The 24,367-nt window shown below is 38.9% G+C and overlaps 1 protein-coding gene across 1 annotated transcript; it reads right to left on the reverse strand.

The window, feature by feature from the left end:
* Positions 1–14,748: 14,748 nt before the first annotated feature.
* LOC140632870 (large ribosomal subunit protein eL21-like) lies at positions 14,749–15,309 on the reverse strand. Its single transcript, XM_072825080.1, has one exon. It carries the CDS (start codon positions 15,274–15,276, stop codon positions 14,794–14,796), a length of 483 nt encoding a protein of 160 aa, XP_072681181.1. The 5' UTR covers positions 15,277–15,309; the 3' UTR covers positions 14,749–14,793.
* Positions 15,310–24,367: the final 9,058 nt, after the last annotated feature.

Here is a 24,367-nt window from a genome sequence, read left to right on the forward strand (position 1 = left end):
GTCCGAGAAGCTATAAATATCTACAAAAAATGGTAAAAATCTCACTGAAAACAACTGAGAATTACAATGGCCATTATGACAAATGTTCCAATTAGATACGATCATTTAAGAAGTGTACTTGAAAGCAAGGGCTCCCAAATCAAACAAATAGAATGGGATACCTATTTCAATTGTCATGCAGAAGCCTCCACAAATCTTCAAAATTCTAAAATAGCTTATTGAAAGATTTGTTGTAAAAGGTAATGAAAAATTAAAGACACAAGAGGTGCCTAAAACAAAGGGCTGTAAAACTAATGTAACTCTCATTGCTCCCTCCTATCCTTCTTTTTGTGAATACTCATTTTAGTAATCCTCTGTCTAAATTGTCTTCCATTCTGAAGAGACTGTATGACTGTTACCACAAGTCTGCTAAGTTAGTGGCCCTACAGACACTCTCATATCTTGAAAAGGGGCTCTCATAGGGCCCTTCCCTGAGGTTGGGTTCCCAGGGTCCTCTGGGTAACACTACCAGTAATTCCCTTTCATAGCAAAGGGAAACTAAAATGAAAATTAATGAAAAACTTTGATAAATTCTGGTAGATACTGGAGCTACCCTCTATACTTTAGATCACCTAGAGCCTACAAATAGGATACTGGAAAAACCAGCAGATTTGATGAAGGATGAGAATTCTTACTGTTGGGCTGGCTGAGAGACAGGGGCACCCAAAATGGCAGACGTCTCAACTTGGGGCAAAATGGCTGATCTTCCCGCCAAAGCAGCCATGACCACCACGTCATCTCCAGTAAATCGAAGCCTAAATGGGAAACCGAAACTTTCCATCCAGGACTTTCCAGCCAGGGACTCCTCCCATCGTCTGTACTATCCCCACCCCCAGCCAATCACCTAGGGACACGGTGTTCCCTTGCCTAATTTGGCAAGGGACCCACCTGGATCCAGACCCAGAACCAAGAAGGCTTAAAAACCCCCACACTCCCCAACCCCGGTGCGACTTCCCTGACTTGGGCCACCTCTCTGAGTCACGGAACCTTGCCCGGGAGCGCTCCCCATTAAAAGCACTCTCGAACCCATTGCCTGGCTCTGCTGTTTTTTTTTTTTTTATTTTTTTTTATTTTTATTTCTCCGCCATCCATTTTGGAAAAAACCTAACACTTACCAGACACAGCTCTCTCAGATCTGTCTTAGTACCTGGTAAAGAGAGGAAAATAAAATAGCATTTGAACCCTCTTTGAGGACTCCTTTTGGGTCCATAAGGTAGTTTAAATATTTACTGCCAGAAATACTTACTGATTGTCTCAGATGAAACCTGGCAAGATTTTTGAAAGGATTTAATGACTCTATGGTTAGAAATTCAACCAAATTGGAAGCTGATATTCAGAGCCTGATTGGCATTTTTTAAGGCCTTTCCCCCTAATTTGAACTTACCCAGAGGAAAAGAAAAACATCCCAACATGGGTGGATGGGTGTGTTAGTCCTCTTATATTGTTTAGGCTACCTCAAGTCTTTGAGGATTTAGAAGCATCTATCCTTACCTTACAAATCTTTGTAAGAGCTGAAATGCAGCTTTTAAAACAATTCAAAGTCCACTTATCCTTCCTAAGAATTAACTTCACCTATTTGTCTCAAATATCTATTTGTAGGTATTGTAAAAATTCTGGCCTTAGGGAACAAAAGTCCTTCTTGGAGAAACTTGCATTCTTTCCTTGTACCTTTGAGATGTAAATATTCTATTTGGTCTACAAATTACAGAGAGGTAATACTTGTCAGAAGAAAAACAAAAGGGGAAAACAGTTTTTGGAACTCGGGCAAATGAGAAATCTGAAGTGTCTTCACAAATATTAATAAAAATCTTTGTCTATTTTAGCCAATAAACTTCACTTATTTCAAATGTTATCTTATAAGCTAGTGAGTTTTTACATTTTTATACCCATCTCATAGCAATAATTTCAGAATGAAAGCTGTAAGATCCATGTTTGCATCTGTCTGTTTATATGTGTCTGCTTATCTATCAATTATCTATCTATCTATCTATCTATCTATCTATCTATCTATCTATCTATAATTATCATTTATTATAGATGTGTGGTATTTTCTACTTCCAGATAGTATTACTGAAATTAATTCATAAAAGAGCTCTATTTAATTGGCTTATAGAAAATTAAGCACTTATACATGTTAAGGATTCCTAAGATTCTGAGAAATATAACAAAAACTTACCCAAATGCTTTTTGGGTTCATATGATCTGAGATAATCTCTAGTAAATATATTAGTTTCAGTTTGTTGGCTTAGTTGAAATAGACATGTCTTTAGAATAATCAACATTAAAAATGTAGACATCCAACTTTTATTCTACTTGGGTTTACTAATCAAACAAACTTATGTAATCTCTGTTATAAAAACCTTTTAGTGAAGAAAGTAATTTGCTATGAATTTTTATAAGTAATTTTGTAAAATTTTATAAAAATTTTTATAAGTAAACTAAACATAATTGTTAAGAATGAGTGAATCAAATAGATGTAAGTGGGATAAAAGTTCTTTAAGTGAATTTTTAAAATAGTTTCTTCAAATATTTTTGATAACCTGAAAACTTAAAGTTTTGCTAAATTAAATTAAATGATGGTCATTAAATATATAGATAATTTCTAATAAGATAAAATACTGAAACATTAATTACTGAATATAGATTTATCTACTTTTGGCTTCTTTATTCAGAGAAACTAAAGATGTTTGGGTATATTAGTACAACCTGTTCTGTGCCACACATTAAAAAAATGAAAAATTTACTATGAGAGAGCATATGTATCTAGATATTATAAAATATGTTTATAAATTTGCCAAGCTACAGAATGCTAATGTAAAAGACAGTTTATAATTGTTTACTTCTCACTTTTCACTGGGCATTAGAGCTTTCTAAAGGTTATAAATTCTAATATATGTAATTAAAACTTCTAAAAATAATAAGGGAAATATCTCTGTATGCAAAGAAAGTAGGAAATGTGTTTTTGTTAAAAGAAGGTATGAGAAAAAGGAATGCATTTCTGTTGAGGGAAAACAGAGTAATTTTGTCCTAAAGTGAGGCTGGTTATTTCAGAAGAGAAAAGAGGAAACACATAGGACAGAATCTGAATGTAAAAAAGAATGTTGCAGGTTTGTGGAAAAGGATCTGTGGGAAGAAATTCTGATGTGTAGTCAAGATAGGCAATATTAGAGTGAATTTAATTAAGTTAATTGGATTTTAATATCACAAGTAAACTGGTGCAAAATTGGAATTTGGTTTTCTCTATGTTAAAAGGGTACAGTTTTCTTGAACTATTGGTCTCTTGATAAGAGATTGTAAAAGTTTTTCCCTTTACATTTTAAGTAATCTACCTAGAAAGGAAGATTTTGTGTCCTGCCAAAATAATTTCCTGTGTCTTTATTGGGTCACTGATTACTTAAGAAAACTGAGTCTTCTGTGAGAAGCAGAAAATTATAATACTTTGTAGTTCAAAATAAAGTAATATGGAAAGACTTCATAAGGACTCAAATACATAATTTTTTCATCTTTTTGAGGGTTAATTCTGTAAACATCTAGGCTGGCATTTGAATATATGAAGTATTTCCTACTGGGTATTTTGGAGCATTCCCTGTGATCTAGGCTCATCTCTCTATTGATTAATTCATTGGATCATTCTTCAGTTTTCAACCTCAACTTAAGCAATCATTAACTAGCAAATATTTAACATGTAATATTTAGTGAGTGATTAAAAAAAAAGTACTTTGTAAACTGACCTGCTAAAGATGAATTTGAAATTTGAGAATATTTGCATTTTCTAATCATTGTCTCCCTGACTCAATCCATGTTCCTCAACCCCCCTCCCTGCACCCCTCCTCTGTCCCTCTCTAGCACAGATTCACAAATGATTTAATCAATGAAATATAGAACTTAGCCCTTGAATCTTGCTTCTGAGCTAAGTCTCCCTATTTTGTTGATTCCAACACCTACTATCCCTGCCCTCCCATTTTAAATATCTCCGAAATCAGGATACATCTTACAATTGATGGTATTCAGGTTGTAGTTGTGACGTGGTTGCAGGAATCTGGTCATAGCTATTCATATTGTTGTCACTTTAATTGAGTTATATGCATTTAATTGCCATTTACAATGTCTTCAAAATAATCTCAGTATGATTTGGCATTGAAACAAAAAGTTATTGTAATTGCCGAAATGCATGGAAAGAACATTGTGATATAGAATGAAAATCTATGACTTCTTTCAAATAAGTCTGAAAGACCTTTTTCCATATGTAAACAATAATTCTAAGTGATAAGAGCTTTGTGTCAGGGTTTAACTGGTATCATTTTCTCTCTTTTAGTGGTACACAGTGGGATATCTGTAGATTAATGGCATCTTAGCTGTAATGAAATATGGTAGTATTTGCTTCAGATTGAAAATTTGAATCTCATGTCCTTTTCTGGGTAAATTTCTTGTTCTGATGTGCTTAATGTATTCCTAGCTTCCAAGAGCACATTTAAAGGAAATTGTCTGCAATCTGTTTACTACGAACTTTGTTCAAGTTCAAACTGCAGATTTTCAATCACACTCTATTTCAAAGCATTACAAAGGGGGACTGAAAAATCTGGTGAACATGTTGCAATGACAGGAAGTATTAAAACCTATAAAGGTGCAAGAGGACTTGAGATTATAGGACCATCATAGCTAAATAAAGTACGGATTGCACAGCATTTTCTCTAAAAAAAAAACAAAAAACCTCCATGGCTTCATAAGGAACTGTTTAAAGCTTTCTGAGTAAGATTGGGTCCATTCAGTTAATCATCAGACACACATTTTTTTTGTGAAACTACTATATGTGGGACACAGTATTTATTCATACCTAATATTTAGTGAGCCTACTATGTGCTAGACATTGCACCGGGTTCTGAGAATAATGAAAGAGAGGGCACAGCCCCCTCGGAGCTTCTATTGAGGAAGGCAGGTCAATGTTAGCAGGGGACGTTTCTGAGTTTTGTAGACATGTCACTCTGATGAGCCTGAAAGCCTTGTCTGACACTGCCCTGCGGGGTGGACTGTGAATGAGGAGAATCAGTCAAGGTTCTGGCAGGAAACAGATGGTGCACTCAGAGTGAGGACTTTGCAGATAGTTTGTCAGAAGGACTATTTACAAAGGTGTGAGCAGGGTATAGGAAAACCACAGGATAATTTTGTCCTCGAGGAGCTAGTAATAGTCACGGCGAGGGGAGAGGTGGGAGAGAATAGAGGGTGAGGGACTGGAACCCCCACTTTCAAATCTAAGGGGACCCTAAAGCCTCAGCAGGAACAGTCAGAGACAAAGTACAGATACCAAGGAAAGAAAGTTTTTCAAATGTTTAGAGGCACTTTGATGTGATTAAAAAAGAAGTCTCTGGATCCAAATAGACCAGGGTTTCAGTTATAGTTCTCGACTTACTAATTGGTCTTCTGAGACTGTTAACTTTCCCCAGGATCCACTTCCTCTTCTTCCTTTCAGTAAAAGCATTTTCTGGAGGTGTTACTGGTGGTATAGTTTTTCAGCTACAGGCTACAGCTAGCTTTGGACATGTGACTAAATTCAGATTCGTGGGATGTGGGCAGATCTGATATGTACAACTTCTGACTTCTATTCTTAGTGACACTTGACTCTAACTCTCTCTCATCCTTTCCACTGGCTGGGTAGTGGCAGTAATTGGAGCCCATTTGGAAGCTACATGGTGAGGAAAACAGACCCACCTCTCATCTCCAGATTGTTGTGTGACAGAGAAACAAATTTCCATCTTTTCAAAACCAGTGTATATTTAGGTCTTTCTGTTTTAGCAGCTTAACCAGTCCCTTAGCTAATACATTATGTGGCCTTGGATAAATTACATAATTTTGCTAAGACTTGGTTTCTTTTTTTAAAATTTATTTTTATTTATTTAAAGGCTTCATTTATTTGAGAGAGAGAGAGAGAGAGAGAGAGAGAAAGAGTGCATGCGCACAAGCAAGGGGGAATGGCTCTCTGCTGAGCAGAGAGCTGGATGGGGCTCAATCCCAGAACCTCAGGATCATGGCCTGAGCTGAAGGCAGATGCTTAAGCGATTGAGCCATCCAGACACCCCTAAGCCTTGGTTTCTTTATAGTAAAAATGATTTTCTTTTCATAGCATTTCTGTGAGGACAAAAAGAGCTAATATATATAAAGTAATTAGCATGGGATTTGGCACATTCACTGAGCCAGGCGAAATTGAGGACTGGGTGTTGCATGAAATGAGGCAACCAGTGAGAAACCTGCCATGGAGTGTGTGAAATAATAAGAAATATTTGTCTCTGCCACTGGTTCCTGCTCATATTTGGTCTTGGGCTCCAGTTCCTGACACAGAACTCCTACGTTTGTAATCTCCTGAGTGTCTGACACAGAGCTCCTAAATCCTTTGGAATTTCCTGGATCATAGGAGCATCTTTTGTTCTAATGAGGTGACTCTTGGTGCACTTCTGGATTGATGTCACTCACCAGAAAGACTAAGTTATGATTAGAAAATTGAAACTTCTTGAGAAGGGAGGTGGAGCTGGAAATTGCATCTGGGTGGGTGAACACATCTATGTGCTAGGAGGGTAGCCCACTTCAACTCCAGAAGTACAGAAGCTCCCATGCGTGAGACTCTTCTGGATCTCACTACATGTACCTCTTCATCTGGTTGTTCCTCTGTATCCTTTATCATATCCTTTGTTATATAATAAACCAATAATTATAAGTAAGTATTTCCCTGGGTTCTGTGAGACATCCTGGCGAATCATTGAACCTGAGGAGGGAGTCATGGGAACCCTGATTTATAACTGGTTGGTCAGAGTGTTGGTAACAGCATGGTACTTAAGACTGGCATCTGAAATGAGGGCAGTTTTGTGGGAATCTTAATTTGTCGGATCTGATGCTAACTCCTAGTAGAGTGTCAGAACTGAATTAAGTTGTAGGACACCTAGCCAGTGTCAGAGAATTGGTTGATGTGGGAAAAAACCCACACATCTGGCACCAGAAATATTGTAAATGTGAGAATAGAGGAAAATTTAATGTATTTTCCCCAGATAGGGTGACTTAAGAACAAGAATGAATAAAAGGTGAGCTAAGCTGTTTGCTCTGAGTGTTGTGATCCTTGTTTATGACTCACAAAACTTTAGCAACGGTTTGCTTATTTTACCAGTGGTTGATTCAGAGGGAATCTCAGTATAAGGGGTTGTGGCTCACATTATGTTGTTTTCAGAGCAGAGATAAAGAAACAGCCAAATACAGAGGTAGGAAATTGAAACTAGAAATGGCCAGAAGAATATAAGATGTACTGGGAATTTGAAGGAATCTTGAGGGATGGATATAGGGGTGCTTTGGTCCTCCGTGGGGATTTCATCTGATTTACATGGATCCCAACATGCTGGATAATTCTAGCTGACATCCTGGTGACACAAAAAACCACTATCCTTGCTTAATCTTCTTGGGCATATATGCACAAGTAACTCTGTGTTAAATTTCTGAAAGTGGGGGTCAAAGGGTATTTGATTTTAATGTTTTTTTTAAAGATTTTATTTATTTATTTGACAGACAGAGTGTGAGCATAAGTAGGGGGAGCGGCTGACAGAGGGAAAGGGAGAGGGAGAAGTAGGCTCCCCGCAGAGCAGAGAACCTGATATGGGGCTCCATCCCAGGACCCCAAGATCATGACCTGAGCCCAAGGCAGACACTCAACTGACTGAGCCACCTAGGCACCCCAATTTTAATGTTTTTGGTTGCTGTTGGGTTGGTTGATTTTAAGTTAGTTGACAGAATCTGATAGCTTTGCCTGTATACCTACTACATTTTCTGCTTTTCCACAGTCTTTCAGGGTTCTGCCTTTTGTCTACCTTGGAAACTTCTGGCTGCCAGGGGCTCACTCTGAAGGGCCATAGTCCCAACTGGACAAGCAAATTTCAATCATGCAAGTCCTGGGGTGTTGCTGGACCAGCCTGTGAGTGTGTGGAACACCTGAGTTGGGGGCAGAAGATATAAATAATCACATGCTTTGGATACTGGGTTTGGAAAACTTCAGGGGCACAATTAGCTAAATGGCTGTGGTTTCATGACATAGCCATGGAGTGCTATCACTGGTGCATCACATATGTGTTGTTAGAGTGGTGTGAAATGATGATGTGCTAGGTAGGTAGGTGTCAATAGTAATTTCAGGGATTATCAGAGATTATGGCTGGCACTTGGATTTAATGGGAAAAATATATTATCTTCTGTTGAATGCTCATTGTAATCAATCTTTATGGGATTATTCTCAATGGCAATCCCAACGTTTCTCTGTTTGCCTCAAATAGAGGCAAATTTTGTCTTGAAGCTTTTGACCTTGTGGGACCACTGTTGTGGATTTCTAACAGGCACTATAAAATCTGTTTTCGTCTTGAGATCATGGTTAACCAATCACCTTGCTAGGGTGACTTAAAACTGGCTTGCTCATTCTTCAGCCACCTTACCTTATCTGCCTATATCTCTCAGCGCTTGCTCATTCCTCCTTGCACTTGTACCCCAGCACTCCCCACCCCTCACCCTCCTCAACATGTTCCTTGCTTTATAAGTCTTTCCTAAGACTTGGAAAGCTGTCACTTGGCTGAATTCCTGGTCTCATCTTCACCCAGACATCTTTATCTTATTAACAACCAGACGGTGGTGGGACCTGCTGTTTTCTGGAGGCTCTCTCAGGTCAGGTTTCTGAGAAACAGACAGATTTGTATGCAGAGGTTCTATGAGCAGTACTCTTGGTATGGAGAGCTCGGAGAAGTGAAAGAAGCAAGTTGAGCAGAGAGGGCATTTGAGCTACAATGCAGTAACAACAAAGGCCTCAGCCAATCCCAAGAGACTTCAGAAGCTGGGATGGACTTTTGGAGTTGTCCCAAAGTGAGACATGTGGGGGCTGCAACTCTGTACACTGACCAGTCATTGCACGTGTCCTTCCTCTGGGAAGGGAACACAGATTTAGCTTTTAGAAGCCAACACTCCCAGCAGCTGGAGGAGTTATACTTGTGCTCTTCTGCCCTCCCATGCCCCCCCCCCCCCCCCCCCCCCCCCCCGCCACCAGAGGGGACCTGGATGAGCACCACAATGGGCTCTGTTGGGCTAGGGCTTTGCTCTCATGGCTTCCTGGAGCTGAATCTGATGCAACCCGGTCAGAGAAACCCTCCTCTCTTTTGAGGTCTATCCGTCACATCCTCTATTCTAAGAAATTCTCTCTTCTGATCATAACATCTTGGTTTTCAAGTTTTTATTTATTAAATTTTTTGGGAATTATATTATATGTGAACCCTGGTCTAGGCTTGAAGAGGGCTAAAAAGGTGAATTACATTATGTGGTTTTCCTCAAAGGGATTCTTAAGTTGAGGAAGGGAATGGAATGGGGGATGATGGAGAAGGTCACAGAAAGTGAGGCTAGAGGGAAGGGCTTTGTGCAGGCAAACTGGATGAATCTTCAGCTTTGAGGACTACATTCTAATATTGTCTCTCTAAATTTTCCCTGGTAGTGTGAGGTGACAAGCCAACCCTCCCAGATGTGGGTTTGGAGGGCAGATTTGGAAGAGGGCAATCTTCTCTTTAACTTAAAAGACCAGGCATAAGAAAGGACTAGAAGGGAGATTAAAATGAATGTCTTTGATAGATGTCTATATATATATATATTTTTAAAGATTTTATTTTATTTATTTTTAAGATTTATTTATTTATTTATGAGAGAGAGAGAGAGAGAGAGAGAGAGGCAGAGACATAGGAGGAGGGAGAAGCAGGCTCCATGCTGGGAGCTGGACCTGGGACTCGATCCCGGGTCTCCAAGATCGCACCCTGGGCCAAAGGCAGGTGCTAAACTGCTGAGCCACCCAGGGATTCCAATAGATGTCTATATTATTGAAAAACTGGAATATGCAAAAAGGAAAAAGGAAAAAAACCCTGTGATATCCTATCTAGAGAAAGCCATCGTTAATCTTCTACTGCATTTTCCCCCTCTGTACCCTTCTCCTCTTTTGAAGATGTAGGAGAGATTATGTTTTTTCTATAATTTTGCATCCTATATTTTCTACTTATTACAGTGGTTGAGTTCAGGCTCTAGAGTCATACTGCCTGGGTTCAAATGCCAGCTTCCTTCTTAGTATCTGTGTGACTTTGGTCAAGTTAGTAACCTTTCTACTCTTTCTTTATTTTTCTTTCTTTCTTTCTTGCTTTCTTGCTCTTTCTTTCTTTCTTTCTTTCTTTCTTTCTTTCTTTCTTTCTTTCTTTCTTTCTTTCAAGATTTCTTTATTTAGTTTAGAGAGGGAGAGATCATGAATGGGAGGAACAGAGGGAGAGAAAGAGAATCTCATGCAGACCCTCAGACACTCAGTGTGGAGCCAGTTGGGGGGCTAGATCCTATGCCGGTGAGACCACAGACCATTAGATCATAACCTGAGCTGAAGCCAAGAGTCAGATACCCAACTGACTGCACCACCCATGCACCCCAACTTTCTCATTTCTAAGAAGAAGACAATGAAAGGACTTTTCTAATAGGAAGATGGAATGAGCTAATATGTGTGAAGCTTTTAACACCATTCTTGGCTTTGAGAAAATGCTTCGTAAATGTTATTAATGATTATTTTCTCCATATTATCAAATCTTTCCGTATATCATACATCTATGTAATAGTCTGCCCCATAGTTGAACTCTGGTTTACTTTGGTTGGACATCTAGACAGAATCCACTTGTTTATTAAAAAAATATTCTAGGGCAGCCCGGGTGGCTCAGCGGTTTAGCGCCACCTTCAGCCTAGGGCCTGGTCCTAGAGACTGACCCGGGATAGAGTCCCACGTGAGGCTCCCTGCATGGAGCCTGCTTCTCCCTCTGCCTGTGTCTCTGCCTCATTCTCTCTCTCTCTCTCTCTGTCTCTCATGAATAAATAAAATCTTTAAAAAAAATGTTCTAAAGAACATTTTTGTACATAAACAATTTATACATTTTGTATTTCTATAAGCTAAAATCCCAGGAATAGAAGTATTAGGTCAAAAGGTAGGCTCTTGAATCTGCATGTATATATTTTTTTTAAAATACATTTTCTGCATTTAAAGTTTTAATTGTGGTAAAGCCTATGACATTATTAATTAAATTATTTCATACATTTTTTAAACACTTAAGTATTTTAAAAAAATTAAAAAAAATTTTTTAAAATTTATTTATGATAGTCACACAGAGAGAGAGAGAGAGAGAGAGAGAGAGGCAGAGACACAGGCAGAGGGAGAAGCAGACTCCATGCACCGGGAGCCCGACGTGGGACTCCATCCCGGGTCTCCAGGATCGCGCCCTGGGCCAAAGGCAGGTGCTAAACCGCTGCGCCACCCAGGGATCCCCAACACTTAAGTATTAAAATGTCTAACTTCAAATTTTAAGAAATAGTTCAACTCTTATAAGAAAGAGTTTAATTAATTTTCCAACTATAGAATCTACTCTATTCTCCTAATTTCTTTCTTTTTTTAAATTCAGAGTCACAACTCAAGACAGGATCCAGCCTGCTGCTCAGTCATGCTTTACCTGATACCATCAGTTTTATTTGGGCATATTACTTAGGAAAGCTCTGGAATCTTTGAATTTTGTTTCCTAAATTCAGATTTCTTTGATATTTTTTTCTCATTTTTTTGCATGGAATTTCTCAAAATTTATATATATTTATATTCTACTACTGCATTTTCCCCCTCTGTACCCTTCTCCTCTTTTGAAGATGTAGGAGAGATTATGTTTTTTTTCTATAATTTTGCATCCTATATTTATTTCTATTTCTATATTTCTATATATATATATAAACTATATTATAATTTACTCACTTGTAAGTTAGTCAAATCTATACAGATGACTGGGTAAAGATAACTGGGATAAAAATATTTATATGGTCAATTGGCTTGCACTGCAGAATAGGATTTCCAGATGAGAATGCCTGACAAATTTAAGTTTATCCATGCAAATACCTTCCCAACACTTCAAACTCCACTTACTTAAAACCAAGGAACACTGAAATGAGAGAATTTTATGGATTCTTCACAACTTCTATATTAATAATTATTTCACCTATGAATGCAGATCTTCCCTTTCCAATCTGTTTTATTTATTTCCTTGTTTTATTTCAACAACTAAGAACTTGAATAAAATGTTGAATAGAACTGGTGAGAGTGGACAAAACATTCAGCATTTTGCCGTTAAATATGATCTTAACTGAAAGTTCTTTTTATTTTTTATTTTTTTAGAGAGAGAGTTGTGGGGTGGGGGGTACAGAGGGAGAGGAAGAGAGAATTAAGATTAAGAAAATTAAGACAATTAAGCTGACTCCTGGCCCAGTGAGCAGCCTAATGCAGGGCTAGATCCCATGACCCTGAGATCATGACCTGTACCAAAATCAAGAGTCTGATGTTTAACTGACTGAGCCACCCAGACACCCCAACTGCAAGTTTTTTCATAGATATTCTTTGACCTATTTTCTTGTGCATTTTTTATCATACATTGTTGTTGAATTTTGTTAAATTCTTTTGCTGCGTCTGTTGAAATAACCATATGATTTTTCTCCTTTATTCTGTTACTGTGGGGAATTGCATCGATTGAATTTTATTTTATTTTTTAAAGATTTTATTTTTACTTTTTTTAAGATGTATTTATTTGAGAGAGAGAGAGAGAGAGAGTGTGCACGAGCAGAAGGTCCAGATGGAGAGGGAGAGAGAATCTCAAGCAGACTCCCCACAGAGGCACTCCCCACTCCCCGCAGAGCACAGAGGCCCACGTGGGGCTTGATCTCATGAAAAGCGAGGAGTTGGTTGCCTAACTGATTCTACCACCCAGGCACCCCTGAGGTTTTATTTTTAAGTAATCTCTACCCCTAAATTGGAGCTTGAATTACAATCCTAAAATCAAGAATCCCATGCTGACTGAGCCAGCTAACTGAATTTTAAATACGGAAACAATCTTACTTTGTTGAGATAAACTTCACTTGGTTATGATATATCACTCTTTTAATATATTCCTTAATATTTAATATTCAATGTGCCAACCTTTGAAGATTTTTGTATCTATGGTCCCTATGTATCTATGAGGGATATTAATGTGTAGTTTCTTTACCTTACAATGTCTTTGCCTAGTTTTGATGTTAGTGTAATACTGGCCTCATAAAACGAGGTGGGATATAGTCCCTCCTTTTCTAGTTTCGGAAAGAGTTTGTATAAAAGTGGTAGTATTTCGGGATCCCTGGGTGGCGCAGCGGTTTAGCGCCTGCCTTTGGCCCAGGGCACGATCCTGGAGACCCAGGATTGAATCCCATGTCAGGCTCCCGGTGCATGGAGCCTGCTTCTCCCTCTGCCTGTGTCTCTGCCTCTCTCTCTCTCTCTCTCTCTCTCTGACTATCATAAATAAATAAAAATGTTTAAAAAAAAAGATTTAAAAAAAAAGTGGTAGTATTTCTTCTGTAAATGTTTGATAGAATTCACAAGTAAAGTCTTGGAATTTTCTCATGAGAAAATTTTTAATTACAAATTCAAGTGCTTTAATAGATGCAAAATTATTTGGATTATTTATTTTGTGTTTGTTTTGGTAATTTATGTCTCTCAGGAAAATTTTCCACTTTATCTAGTTGTCATATTCATTGGCATAAATCTTTTCTTTTTAAAGATTTTTGTTTGTTTATTTGACAGAGAGAGAGAGAGAGAGAGAGAGAGAGAGAGCATAAGCAGGGGGAAGGGCAGAAGGAGGGAGAAGCAGGCTCCCTTCTGTGCAAAGACCCCAATGCAGGGCTCAACCCCAGGACCCTGGGATCATGACCTAAGCTGAAAGCAGATGCTTAACCACTGAGCCACCCAGGCACCCCGAAATAAATGTTTTCATAATATTCCCTTACTTTGCTTTTTATAGCTGTAGGATTCATAGTGTTGTTTACTCTTTTATTCCTGATATTGATAATTTGTGTTTTGTCTTCTTTTATCTGTGATCAGTCTACCTAGAGGTTTATCAATTTTATTTATCTTGTTCAGAACCCAAGTTTTGATTTTATTTAGTTCTTTGCCTATATCTAGTTCACTGATTTCTGTTCTCATATTAATTTTTTCCTGTTATCACTTTTATGTGTTTTTCTTTTCCTAGCTTCTTAAGGTGGAAGCATAAATCACTGATTTTAAACTTCTTTTCTAATATAAACATTTAAACTTATAAATTTTCTAAACATTGCTCTAGTTTGTGTCTTGCAATGTGTTTTGTTTTTTTTTGTTTTTGTTTTTGTAATTTCATTTTATTTTTAAAGATTTTATTTATTTATTCATGAAAGACACTGAGAGAGAGGCAGAGACACAGGCAGAGGGAGAAGCAGGTGTGGGCCAAAGGCAGGTGTTAAACCACTAAGCCACCCAGGGATCCCCTGTTTTTGTAATTTTAATGCCATATTTTTGGTCTTATGATCCAAAGCAAATAAAAGCATATGGACATTATCCCTCCAAAACTGATGCTAACTTAACAGTTAATGTAAAACATCTATTGATATTTTAAGCAAGAGAATTTGCTTTTCATATTAACTTTTTAAAAATTTTAGTTTTTAAACTATTTAGAATTTTAAAAAATTCCAGTATAATTAACCTACAGTGTTATGTTAGTTTGAAGTTGCACAATTGCATTCCACAACTTTTGATATGCTGTGCTTTCAATGTCACTCTGTTTAAAATATTTAAAAATTTTTCTTTTAGTTTCTTTCTTTTTTTTTTTTTTTTTACAATCCTGAGGTCTTTTATTTTCTTTACAGTTATCATGCCATGAATTCATAGGGAATGGGTTCCAGCAGTTCAGGCTCCTTTCCATTGGTTCTCACAAAGTGTGCTTCTCTGGGTGGGGCAGGCTGGTGCTTCAGTTGGACCCAAGTACCTTTCTCTTTGGCTTCCTTCTTTTTCTGATCATTTTCCTTCACACGCTTCAGGAAGCTATCTTGGCTCTTTGAGTGTTTAATATGCTCAATGTGGACATTAATTCTCTTGGCAAGAATCTTGCCCTTAACTTGTTTGTTTACTACAATGCCAATAGCATGCTGAGTAACATTGTAGACTCTTCCAGTTTTGCCATGGTAACATTTGTGGGGCATTCCTTTTTGAACAGTGCCCATTCCCTTGATGTCCACAATATCACCCTTCTTATAGATTCGCATGTATGTGGCCAAAGGAACAACTCCATGCTTTCTAAAAGGCCTAGAGAACATATAACGGGTACCTCTCCTCTTTCCCTTTATGTTGGTCATTTTGGCGAATTACTGGAAGATGGCGGTTCCGGCCGAAAGGATTTTAGTTTCTTTTTTTGAGCCACACATTATTGTATAGTATGTTTCTTAGTATTAAAATAATTGGATGTTACCCATGTTTCTTTTTGTTATCAATTTCTTTTTTTTTTTTAAGATTTATTTATTTATTCATGAGAGACACAGAGAGAGAGGCAGAGACACAGGCAGAGGGAGAAGCAGGCTCCATGCAGGGAGCCCGACGTGAGACTCGATCCCGGATCCTGGGATCACTCCCTGAGCCAAAGGCAGACACTCAACCGCTGAGCCACCCAGGTGTCCCTTGTTATCAATTTCTAGCTGAATTCCATTATAGTTGGTAAATGTACTTTTTATGGTTTCAATTATTCTGAATTTATTGATATGTATTTTATATCCTCACATATGATCATTACTGATGAATGTTCCATGTCACTTTAAAAAACCGTATTCTATAGTTGTTAGATGTAGCTTCCATAAATGTCAGCTGAGCAATTTTGATTGATTTTGTTAGTGAGGTTTTGTATATCCTTGCTGATTTTCTTTTCTTTTCTTTTTTTTTTCCTTGCTGATCTTCTGATCCTTGTTCTATCAGTTACTGAATAAGGAGTGTTGAGATCTTGTATGGCAAATGTGGGTTTTTCTATCTCTTTGGTTCTGTCAGTTTTTGCTTCATGTATTTAAAAGCCCTATTTATAAACACATATACATGTAGAATCTCTTTGTCATTGTGATGAATTGACCTTTTGTCAATGTGAATTGTCTCTCTTTATTTCTGATAACCTAAAGCTGCTTTGGTTGGTATTAATATGGCCATTCCTCCTTTTTTTTGTGACTAGTGCTTGTAATTTCTTTTTCTGATTGTTTATTTTTAACAAATCTATGTCATAATAGAAAGTGGGTTTCTTGTGGATTATGTATAGTAGGGCTTTGCTTTTTAGAAAAAATCTTGTCTGACAATCTCTGTCTTACAATTAGGGTGTGTGGTCCATTTATATTTAAAGTAACTATTGATATACTTAAGTTTGAATCTACTATCTTGCCATTTTTTTTGTTCTATCTATTCTGTTATTATTTTTCCTCCCTCTCCTGCTTTCTCTGGCTTAATGGGATATTTTTTAAGCATTCTATCTTCTCTTCTCTATTGATTTATTGACAAAGTAGCTCATTTCCAAAGATGACCCCAGTGAACCATAACTCCCCTGTGGACTCATTTCATTAGGGATAGTCCTGTGACTCATTTTAGTTAGTGAAATGTGGTGGAATCAGTGCTCTGCCAGTTCTAGGCTCATGTCTTAAGAAGACCAGGAGTGACCTTCAGTTTTTGTGCCTTTGGGATCCCGAGCTACCATGTAAGAAATATGACACTGATTTGGAAAATCAGCATGCTGATTTAATTTTTATTTGTAAAAAAAAAAAAATAATAATAATAATAATTTTTATTTGTTTATGTCTTTCATTTTCCTCCTTCTAATACTACAGTGATTAAGAATGTAGGCTCTGGGTTCACATCAGTGGGATTCTAATCTTGGTCCACTCACTCTTCAATCACACATCTTGAGCAAGCTTCTTAACCCACCCCATACCTCAGTTTTCTTGTCTGTGCAATGGGTGTAGTAGTATAGCTTCTTAATTATTTTTTTGGTAAATAAATGAGATAATTTATGTAAGGCAGTGTCCCTGCATATAATAGATTAATAGATGCTCAATAATTGTTAGCCATATTATTATTATTGCTACTAAATTTACAATATATAGGAAAGCAGAGATCTGCTTCCTACAGAAAGCCTATTTTATTTGGATTTTGAATAATATATTATTTATCCCATGTAAATGATACATTGGGTGTGCCTTAATTGTATGATCATGTCACTAAATGTCAAAGACGGAGGTTTTTTCAAAAGACAGGGCTACAGTGGACTATTCTTCAGAGGCAGGAACTTGCCTCACATCTCAGAGATATAGAAAAGTGCATGAAGGAATAGTGGGATCATAAAATGTCAGAAATGGGAAGTTCTTATTTTGCAGATGAGAAAATTGAGCTTGAGAAATCAGGTCAGTGACATTTGTACTCGTTGCTGAAGCATGTCATCCCCCCAACTCCACTATCAGCTGAAGAAGTTTGTTTCCTTCTCTGACAGAGAACCTTCCAAAGTCAGGTCAGAAATAGTTAAGTTATGGAACAATCAGCAAGTGGGAATTAATAGTGTGAATGTTCCACTGGAAAGTGTTAAAAAGGGGCTAGTTGGCCAGAAATAGAGAAAAAACTCCAGCTCCAACTGGGAGTTTAGATAAGATCTGTGCTGCTCCAGTGATCTCTGGCAAATAATTCATTTTTTTCACTTCCAATCCATTTTGGATTGATACTTGGTAAAATAGAGTGGAAATAAATTTTTAGAAAGATAAACTTAAAAAGCAAAGGCATACAGTAAGAGACAAGTCTAACTTTTTATTATTAATCCAACACATAAATCTAATTGGCCAAATTGCTACAAAAGTTGCTAAATGCTAATCTCAATTTCTTGACCCATTTTGCTGTGGATCTGTAACAAATAGGTTACAAATTGAGCCTTGATTTCAGTGATCTCTTACGGTTCCAATGTTCTATGTTTTTATTTGAAGTCCAATTAGCTGTGCCTTGAATTTACAGGGGAGCTCCTCACCCACACATCAATTAATTAAGCAAATATATTAATTAATTTTTAAAAAAGATTTGTTTATTCATGAGAGACACACACAGAGAGGCAGAGATATAGGCAGAGGTAGAAGAAGCTCCCTGAAGGGAGCCAGATATGGGACTCGGTCCCAGGACCTTGGGATCATGCCCTGAGACAAAGGCAGACCCTCAACCACTGAGCCACCCAGTCACTGCAAATGTATTAATTAAAATATGTTTACTTAAAATCTATTACATATGGACTAAACACATACTATATAAAAAATTGAATCAGTACCAGTCCCTTTTCTCAATAGCCTGCAATTTAGTGGAGGAGCTAACATCCATGTCTATGATAATGAAGAAAAAATGGTAGGTGCCCAGAGAGCGCTGTGCATACACTGCCAGGGACTCCAGAGCAAGGAGATAGGGCTGATATCAGCGGAAGGGTCACGAGAGCATCGCCTTGAAGTCATAGAAGGCAACACGTGAAAAGATGGAAGGCTGGGCCTGCTGGGAGAAACGAGTAAGTCTTAAAACCTTGCTATAGTTCTTTTTCCTTCATGTTTAAAACATTTCTGTGAGGTTGAGAGATATCGGGAATCCCTATAGAGAGAGAAATTGAAGCACAAAGATACAGTTGTGGGAAAAAGCATAGATGGCCTTGAACAGGTTTTTAGGGACTGAATGTATCTTCCTAAAATTCACATACTGAAACCCTACCTCCTAGTGTGATGGTGTTAGGAGGTGGGGCCTTGAGAGTGGAGTATGAGGTCATGTGGGTAGAGCCTTCAGAAGGGGATTAGGGCCTTTTTTTTTTTTTTAAATATCTTAGTTATTTATTCATGAGAGACACAGACAGAGGCAGAGGCATAGGCAGAGGGAGAAGCAGGCTCCCTACAGGGAGCCTGATGTGGGACTTCATCCCGGGATCCTGGGATCACACCCTGAGCTGAAGGCAGATGCCTAACCACTGAGCCAACCAGGTGCTGGTTAGGGATTTGATAAGAGTCATGAGGGAATTTGCTCTCTTTCTCACTTCCTGCCATGTGAAGATACAACAGAACATTGTCATTCTGCAAGCCAGACCAGAGGAGGTCTCTTCCCAGAACTCGATCATGCTGTCACCTTGATCTTGGACTTCTAGCCTTCAGAACTGGGAGAAATACATTTCTGTTGTTTCTAAGTTATTTGGTCTATGGTCCTTTGTTATGGCTGTCCAAACCAAGACACGGATCCTTTGGGCTACTTAAGTTTTAGTTTTTTCATCTATAAAATGGGTCTAATAACACCTACCTTATTGGGTTGTTCAGAGAACTGGAGATAATATATATACATTATATTATTTTATAAATGTAATTATAATTACATTACAAAGCACTGGTGTATTATCTGATATGCAGTAAGAGTGCAACAAAGTGTGACAATTATTATGTTGTTAAACAGCAGGCTCAGGACCATTTGGGGAGAAATGGGGTTGTGGGGAAGGTCTTCTTTGGGGAGGTAGAAATGGGTTCTTCCCAGCATTCCTTTCTCCATCTTTTTGGTAACTGTACCTCCCTTCCCCCTGGGGAGCTGTCACTCCCCTGCTTCATGCACATCTCACTGGTCTGCCTAAGCACTGGCCACAGAGATCATGGTGTGAGCCAGATCTGGTGAATCATAGCGCCCTATGCCCTTGACCACGGTGACTGGCTAAGGGATGGGCTCTGAGTTGCAATCCAAACCAATCAGAGTCTTTCATTGAGGTTTGTGTGGATGCGCTTTGGAGGAAAAAAATTACATTGTCTTTTCTTTTCTTTTCCTTTTTTTTTTTTTTAATATTTTATTTATTTATTTATGAGAGACAGAGAGAGGCAGAGATACAGGCAGAGGGAGAAGCAGGCTCCATGCAGGGAGCCCGATGTGGGCCTCCATCCCAGGTCTCCAGGATCACACCCCGGGCTGAAGGCGGCGCTAAACCACTGAGCCACCGGGGCTGCCCTACATTGTCTTTCTTTCGTGTTTTTTTTTTTTTTTTTTTCTTCTAAAGCTTACTTAGTTATTTTAGAGAGAGAGAGAGAGAGAGTTATTTTAGAGTGCAAGAGAGGGAGAATGAGTGGGAGAGGCAGAGGGAGAGGGAGAGAGAATCTCAAGCTGACTCCATGCTGAACAGAGAGCCCTACCTGGGATTCTATTCCAGGACCCTCAGATCATGATCTCAGCTGAAACCAAGAGTCAGAGGCTTAACCCACTGTGCCCCCCAGGCGCCCCTCTTTCGGTATTTTTAAGCTAGGCTGATAAGAGCTGGGTCTCACAATTAGCAAAGCTTAAAGACAAGGGCAAACTTAATGGCAAAATGGCTGCGGGGACGGGTCTGAAAAGATCATTAGGTCACTGAATCTATACCTCAACTTTCCAGTTATTTGAATGAATACATTCCAATTTTCTGTCACTTGAAATCCTGACTAATGCACAGACTAACTCAGGTTTCCAAACTCTAGCTCCGTGTGTTACTGTTTTTTTGTTTGTTTTTTCAATATGTTGCTCTTTAGGTCGGGGCTTTTCAGAGACATCCTCATGATTTCCTAATAAATTGAGATTATTTAGGGTAGATTCTGGTGTAAATTTGTTGAGCCAAGAGAATAAAAAACAAACATGTGCCCTGCCGTAAGAGAGCCTCACACCCAATCAGGTATGCAAAATACTAAAAATAACCAAGACATTTAAACAAATTACGACAGATACCAACTGACTTGAAGTGCTCTGAGAGTCCAGAGAAGGGAGATCACGCCCATGATATTTGGGTGTATTCAGGGGGGAACCTTTGAGGAGGAGGCAAGGATTTGAGCCAGGTATTGAAGGACAGTCCAGAAAAGTGTTGGAGAGAATTTTAAGAGAGCGTTGTATGAATGTAGAGCCATGCAGTGGGTGTAGACTTGTGTGTCTACAAAGTTATTTAGGCAAAGATCTCTAGGATGAAGGATAATCCTTATACAGCAAGGATATTGAGGGTGGAGGCTTTCTGTTGCAGGGTAGTGGGAGCTAAGAGTGGAAAGGTAAAATGGCGCTTCGTGTATTTCTTGAAAATTCTGTTATGGAGGCTTCAGACTTATTCAAACACAGAGAGAATAGTATAGTGAGTCAGCTGCAGACATTAGCCAGCTGCAACAATAATCAGTATTTTAGCATTCTTGTTTTCTCTACCTACTTTACTCTTCATCGTCTTCCTCCCGCCCCCACCAGAATATTTTAAAGCAAATCCCAGACATCTCATCTTGCCCTTAAGTATTTCATTATGATCTTTAAGAAGTAAGGACTTATTTCCCTAGTGCAAGCACAAGAAGATTATCATACCTTAAGAGAATAGTAATAGTTTCTTAATATATTATCGTATTCTCCATCATGTTCACTTTTCTCCAATTGTCTCCTTTGTACAGATGGTTGGCTTGAATCGGTATCTAAAGAAGGTCCACTTGGTTGTACCTCCCAAGTCTCTCCTAAGCTATCTGTAATAAATCCCATTACTCCTTTTAAAAAGTATGGATTCGAGGAAGCTGGTCACGCATGCCATGGGATTGTTCACATTCTGTATTTGGCTGATTATGTCATCATTGTGGGGTTCATAATGCTCCTCTACTCCCCGTGTTTCCTGGAAATTGGTGACAATGAGGTCTAGGGGCTTGATGAGATTTTGCTTCAGTTATTGTTATGACTGGGGGTAGGGGGAGGGCAAGAACACTCTGTAGCTCGTGCTAAGTACTTCCTAACACAGCTCATTAAGAGACACATAATGGCTGGCTGTCCCTTTTCAGTGATGTTACCATTGATCAGCAAATTTTAGTAAAAAATACTGTTGTCTTTAAAAAAAAATTTTTTTTTTAAATGTCTCTCTCTAGGATTCTGACCTGAGACTGTGGGGGCTGGGCTGGTGGACAAATCTAATTCACAGACCAGGCTGCTCTCAGAATCACCCTTCCTCTGGGACCGGGGAGGCATTGTTACTGGGCCAAGCTTATGCCTGACCTTTCCGAGCTTCCCTTGGGGGTAGAATTTCCCAGGAAGCTATTCAGGCAAATAAGGTTCCTGCTGGCCTGCCCACCAGTCTGTCAGACACTTCTGAATCTTTGAATGAAGTGAGGAAAGTCCAAAGAGATTTGTCAGGATGTGTGATATTAGATTTCTTTAGCAAGAATGCTTGTCACTTTGCCACTCTCCAGTGGAGAAATTCCCACTGATTGTGTCTAAAAATGCAAAATGAAATGAAGAATCAAGGCAATTTCACACAAAAATATTAAGCCATGGAAACTTACTGAGCAATACAGGAGGGCTTTTCTTTTCTGTTATGGTCTTGAATTATCCAACTTGCCCTTCCAGCTGGATAATTTGATTATGTAGTCAGCTCCCGTGGGCAATTTGGCTTTGCCCCCTAGATTATTCTGACCTCCCTCCCCTCTATATGTGAAGATAATTGTGTCAGCTTCAGACTTTTTAAACCTATAGAAGAATTTGGATTATGGTAGTCATTAAATAGAGGAAAATTGTTTTATCTACCTTGATGGAAAGGGTAATTTAGTTTTTAATTCCTTTGGCTCAGCTGCTAGTGAAAATTTGGCTTTAGAAATTAAGAAACTCTATATCTGTTTTGGTCTTTTATATGATTTTGAGATCCCTTGCAAAGCACAAGGTAAAAGGAAGCAAATGCATCTGCTCTGCCTTCATTTTTTCCCCCCCTCATAATATCTTGTGTTTTGGGAAGTTTTGTGTCTGTGTGTGCCCTGGGGGCTTGTTCTGGGTCAGGTGATATGCTGGCCCTCTTCTGGCTTGTTTTCCACTCTCTGGAAGGCTTCCTTTTCTCCTAAGACATTTGTTTTGTTCTTAGGCAGTATTAAAATGTTTGGAGAATACAAAGTATTTCACCTGTTTTTTTTTTTTTTTTTTCCCTGCATCTTTTTATAAAATGGGCTTCTCAAATTTATTTATTCCATCTGAGGTCTTCTTTCTTTTTCTCTGTCACTGAAAGCTGAGCCAGACAAACTCCCTGAGGGGACCTTTATCTTATACATCATTGTTTCCCCAATCCCGAGCACAGTGCCTGGCCCATGGCAGGTGTCCAGTGACTATTTACTGAATGAGTTAATGAGTGAAAATGAACTGTGGCCTTCTTTCCAACCCCAAATTCCCCAAATAAGGCACCCTTGTTTATACTGGTTTTAGGAAACTCTGAATACTGGTTATAACCCTCTCCTTTGGCCTAGAGAGATTTAGAGATTTATTTTTCTTAGGTAAATGCTCAGCTAAATCAAATCACTAACTCCAATTTATAGACAATATTAGAATCAGAACACTTTGGCCAAGGGCTACGGCCATGAAAAACTTCTGATACTAAAGTCAAAGGCATTGGCATTGTATTCATTTCCTGAGGCTGCTATAAAGATTACCACAACTGGATGGCTTAAAACAACAGAAATTTATTCTCTCCCAGTTCTGGAGGCCAGGAGTCAGAAATCAGTGTCACTGGGTTGAAACCAAGTTGTTGGCCAGGACTTTGCTCCCTCCAGAGGCTGCGGGGAGAATCTGTTCCTTGCCTTTTCTGGTTTCTGGTGGCTGCTGGCACTGCTTACCTGCTGCAGTTTTGAAAGTGGGTGGACAGAAAAGAATGCAAAGTTTCAACATAGAAATATACCACCGTGGGGTTCCTGGGTGGCTCCGTTGGTCAAACACCTGACTCTTGGTTTTGGCTCAGGCCATGATCTCGGGGTTGTGAGATCGAGCCCCAGGTCAGGTTCGATGCTCAATAGGAGTCTGCTTGGGATTCTCTCCCTCTCCCTCTCCTGCATTCATGTACTCTCTTTCTTTCTCAATCAATCAATCAATCTTTAAAAAAAAACTGCTCTATGTAGCAGAGACTGCAACTGTCTACTAGTTCCCAAGTGTGCCCTATCTTTCCTTGTGTACACCCCTCTCCTGAGCTTCAGCCCACGTAGAGATGATGGTGCCCAGGTAGAGACCATAGTGTCCAGGTTTTTTTGATGCCAGTGAAAGTATATGACTGAGCTCTCATTACTGGGTTGTAAGTGAAGTGATGTGGCCAACTTCCACTGTTTTCTTTTTCTTTCTTTTTTAAAGATTTTATGTATTTACTTCAGACAGAGAGAGTGGGAGAGAAAGAGCATGAGTGGAGGGAGGGGCAGAGGGAGAGGCAGACTTCCTGCTGAGCAGAGTGCCTGATGTGGGGGCTTGATCCAAGGACCCCGGGATCATGACCTGAGCTGAAGGCAGATGCTTAACTGTCTGAGCCACCCAGGCAGGTGCCGCAACTTCCATCATATTCTGAGAAACTGCTTGCCTTCTACTTCCTCTCTTTTCCCTTCCCCTGGGAAGGGATGCAGATGTGATGGTGAGCTAATCTGACCACACAGATGCCACCCTCCCAGATGG

The sequence above is a fragment of the Canis lupus genome, chromosome 5, assembly GCF_048164855.1.
Source record: "Canis lupus baileyi chromosome 5, mCanLup2.hap1, whole genome shotgun sequence".
NCBI lineage: Eukaryota > Metazoa > Chordata > Mammalia > Carnivora > Canidae > Canis > Canis lupus.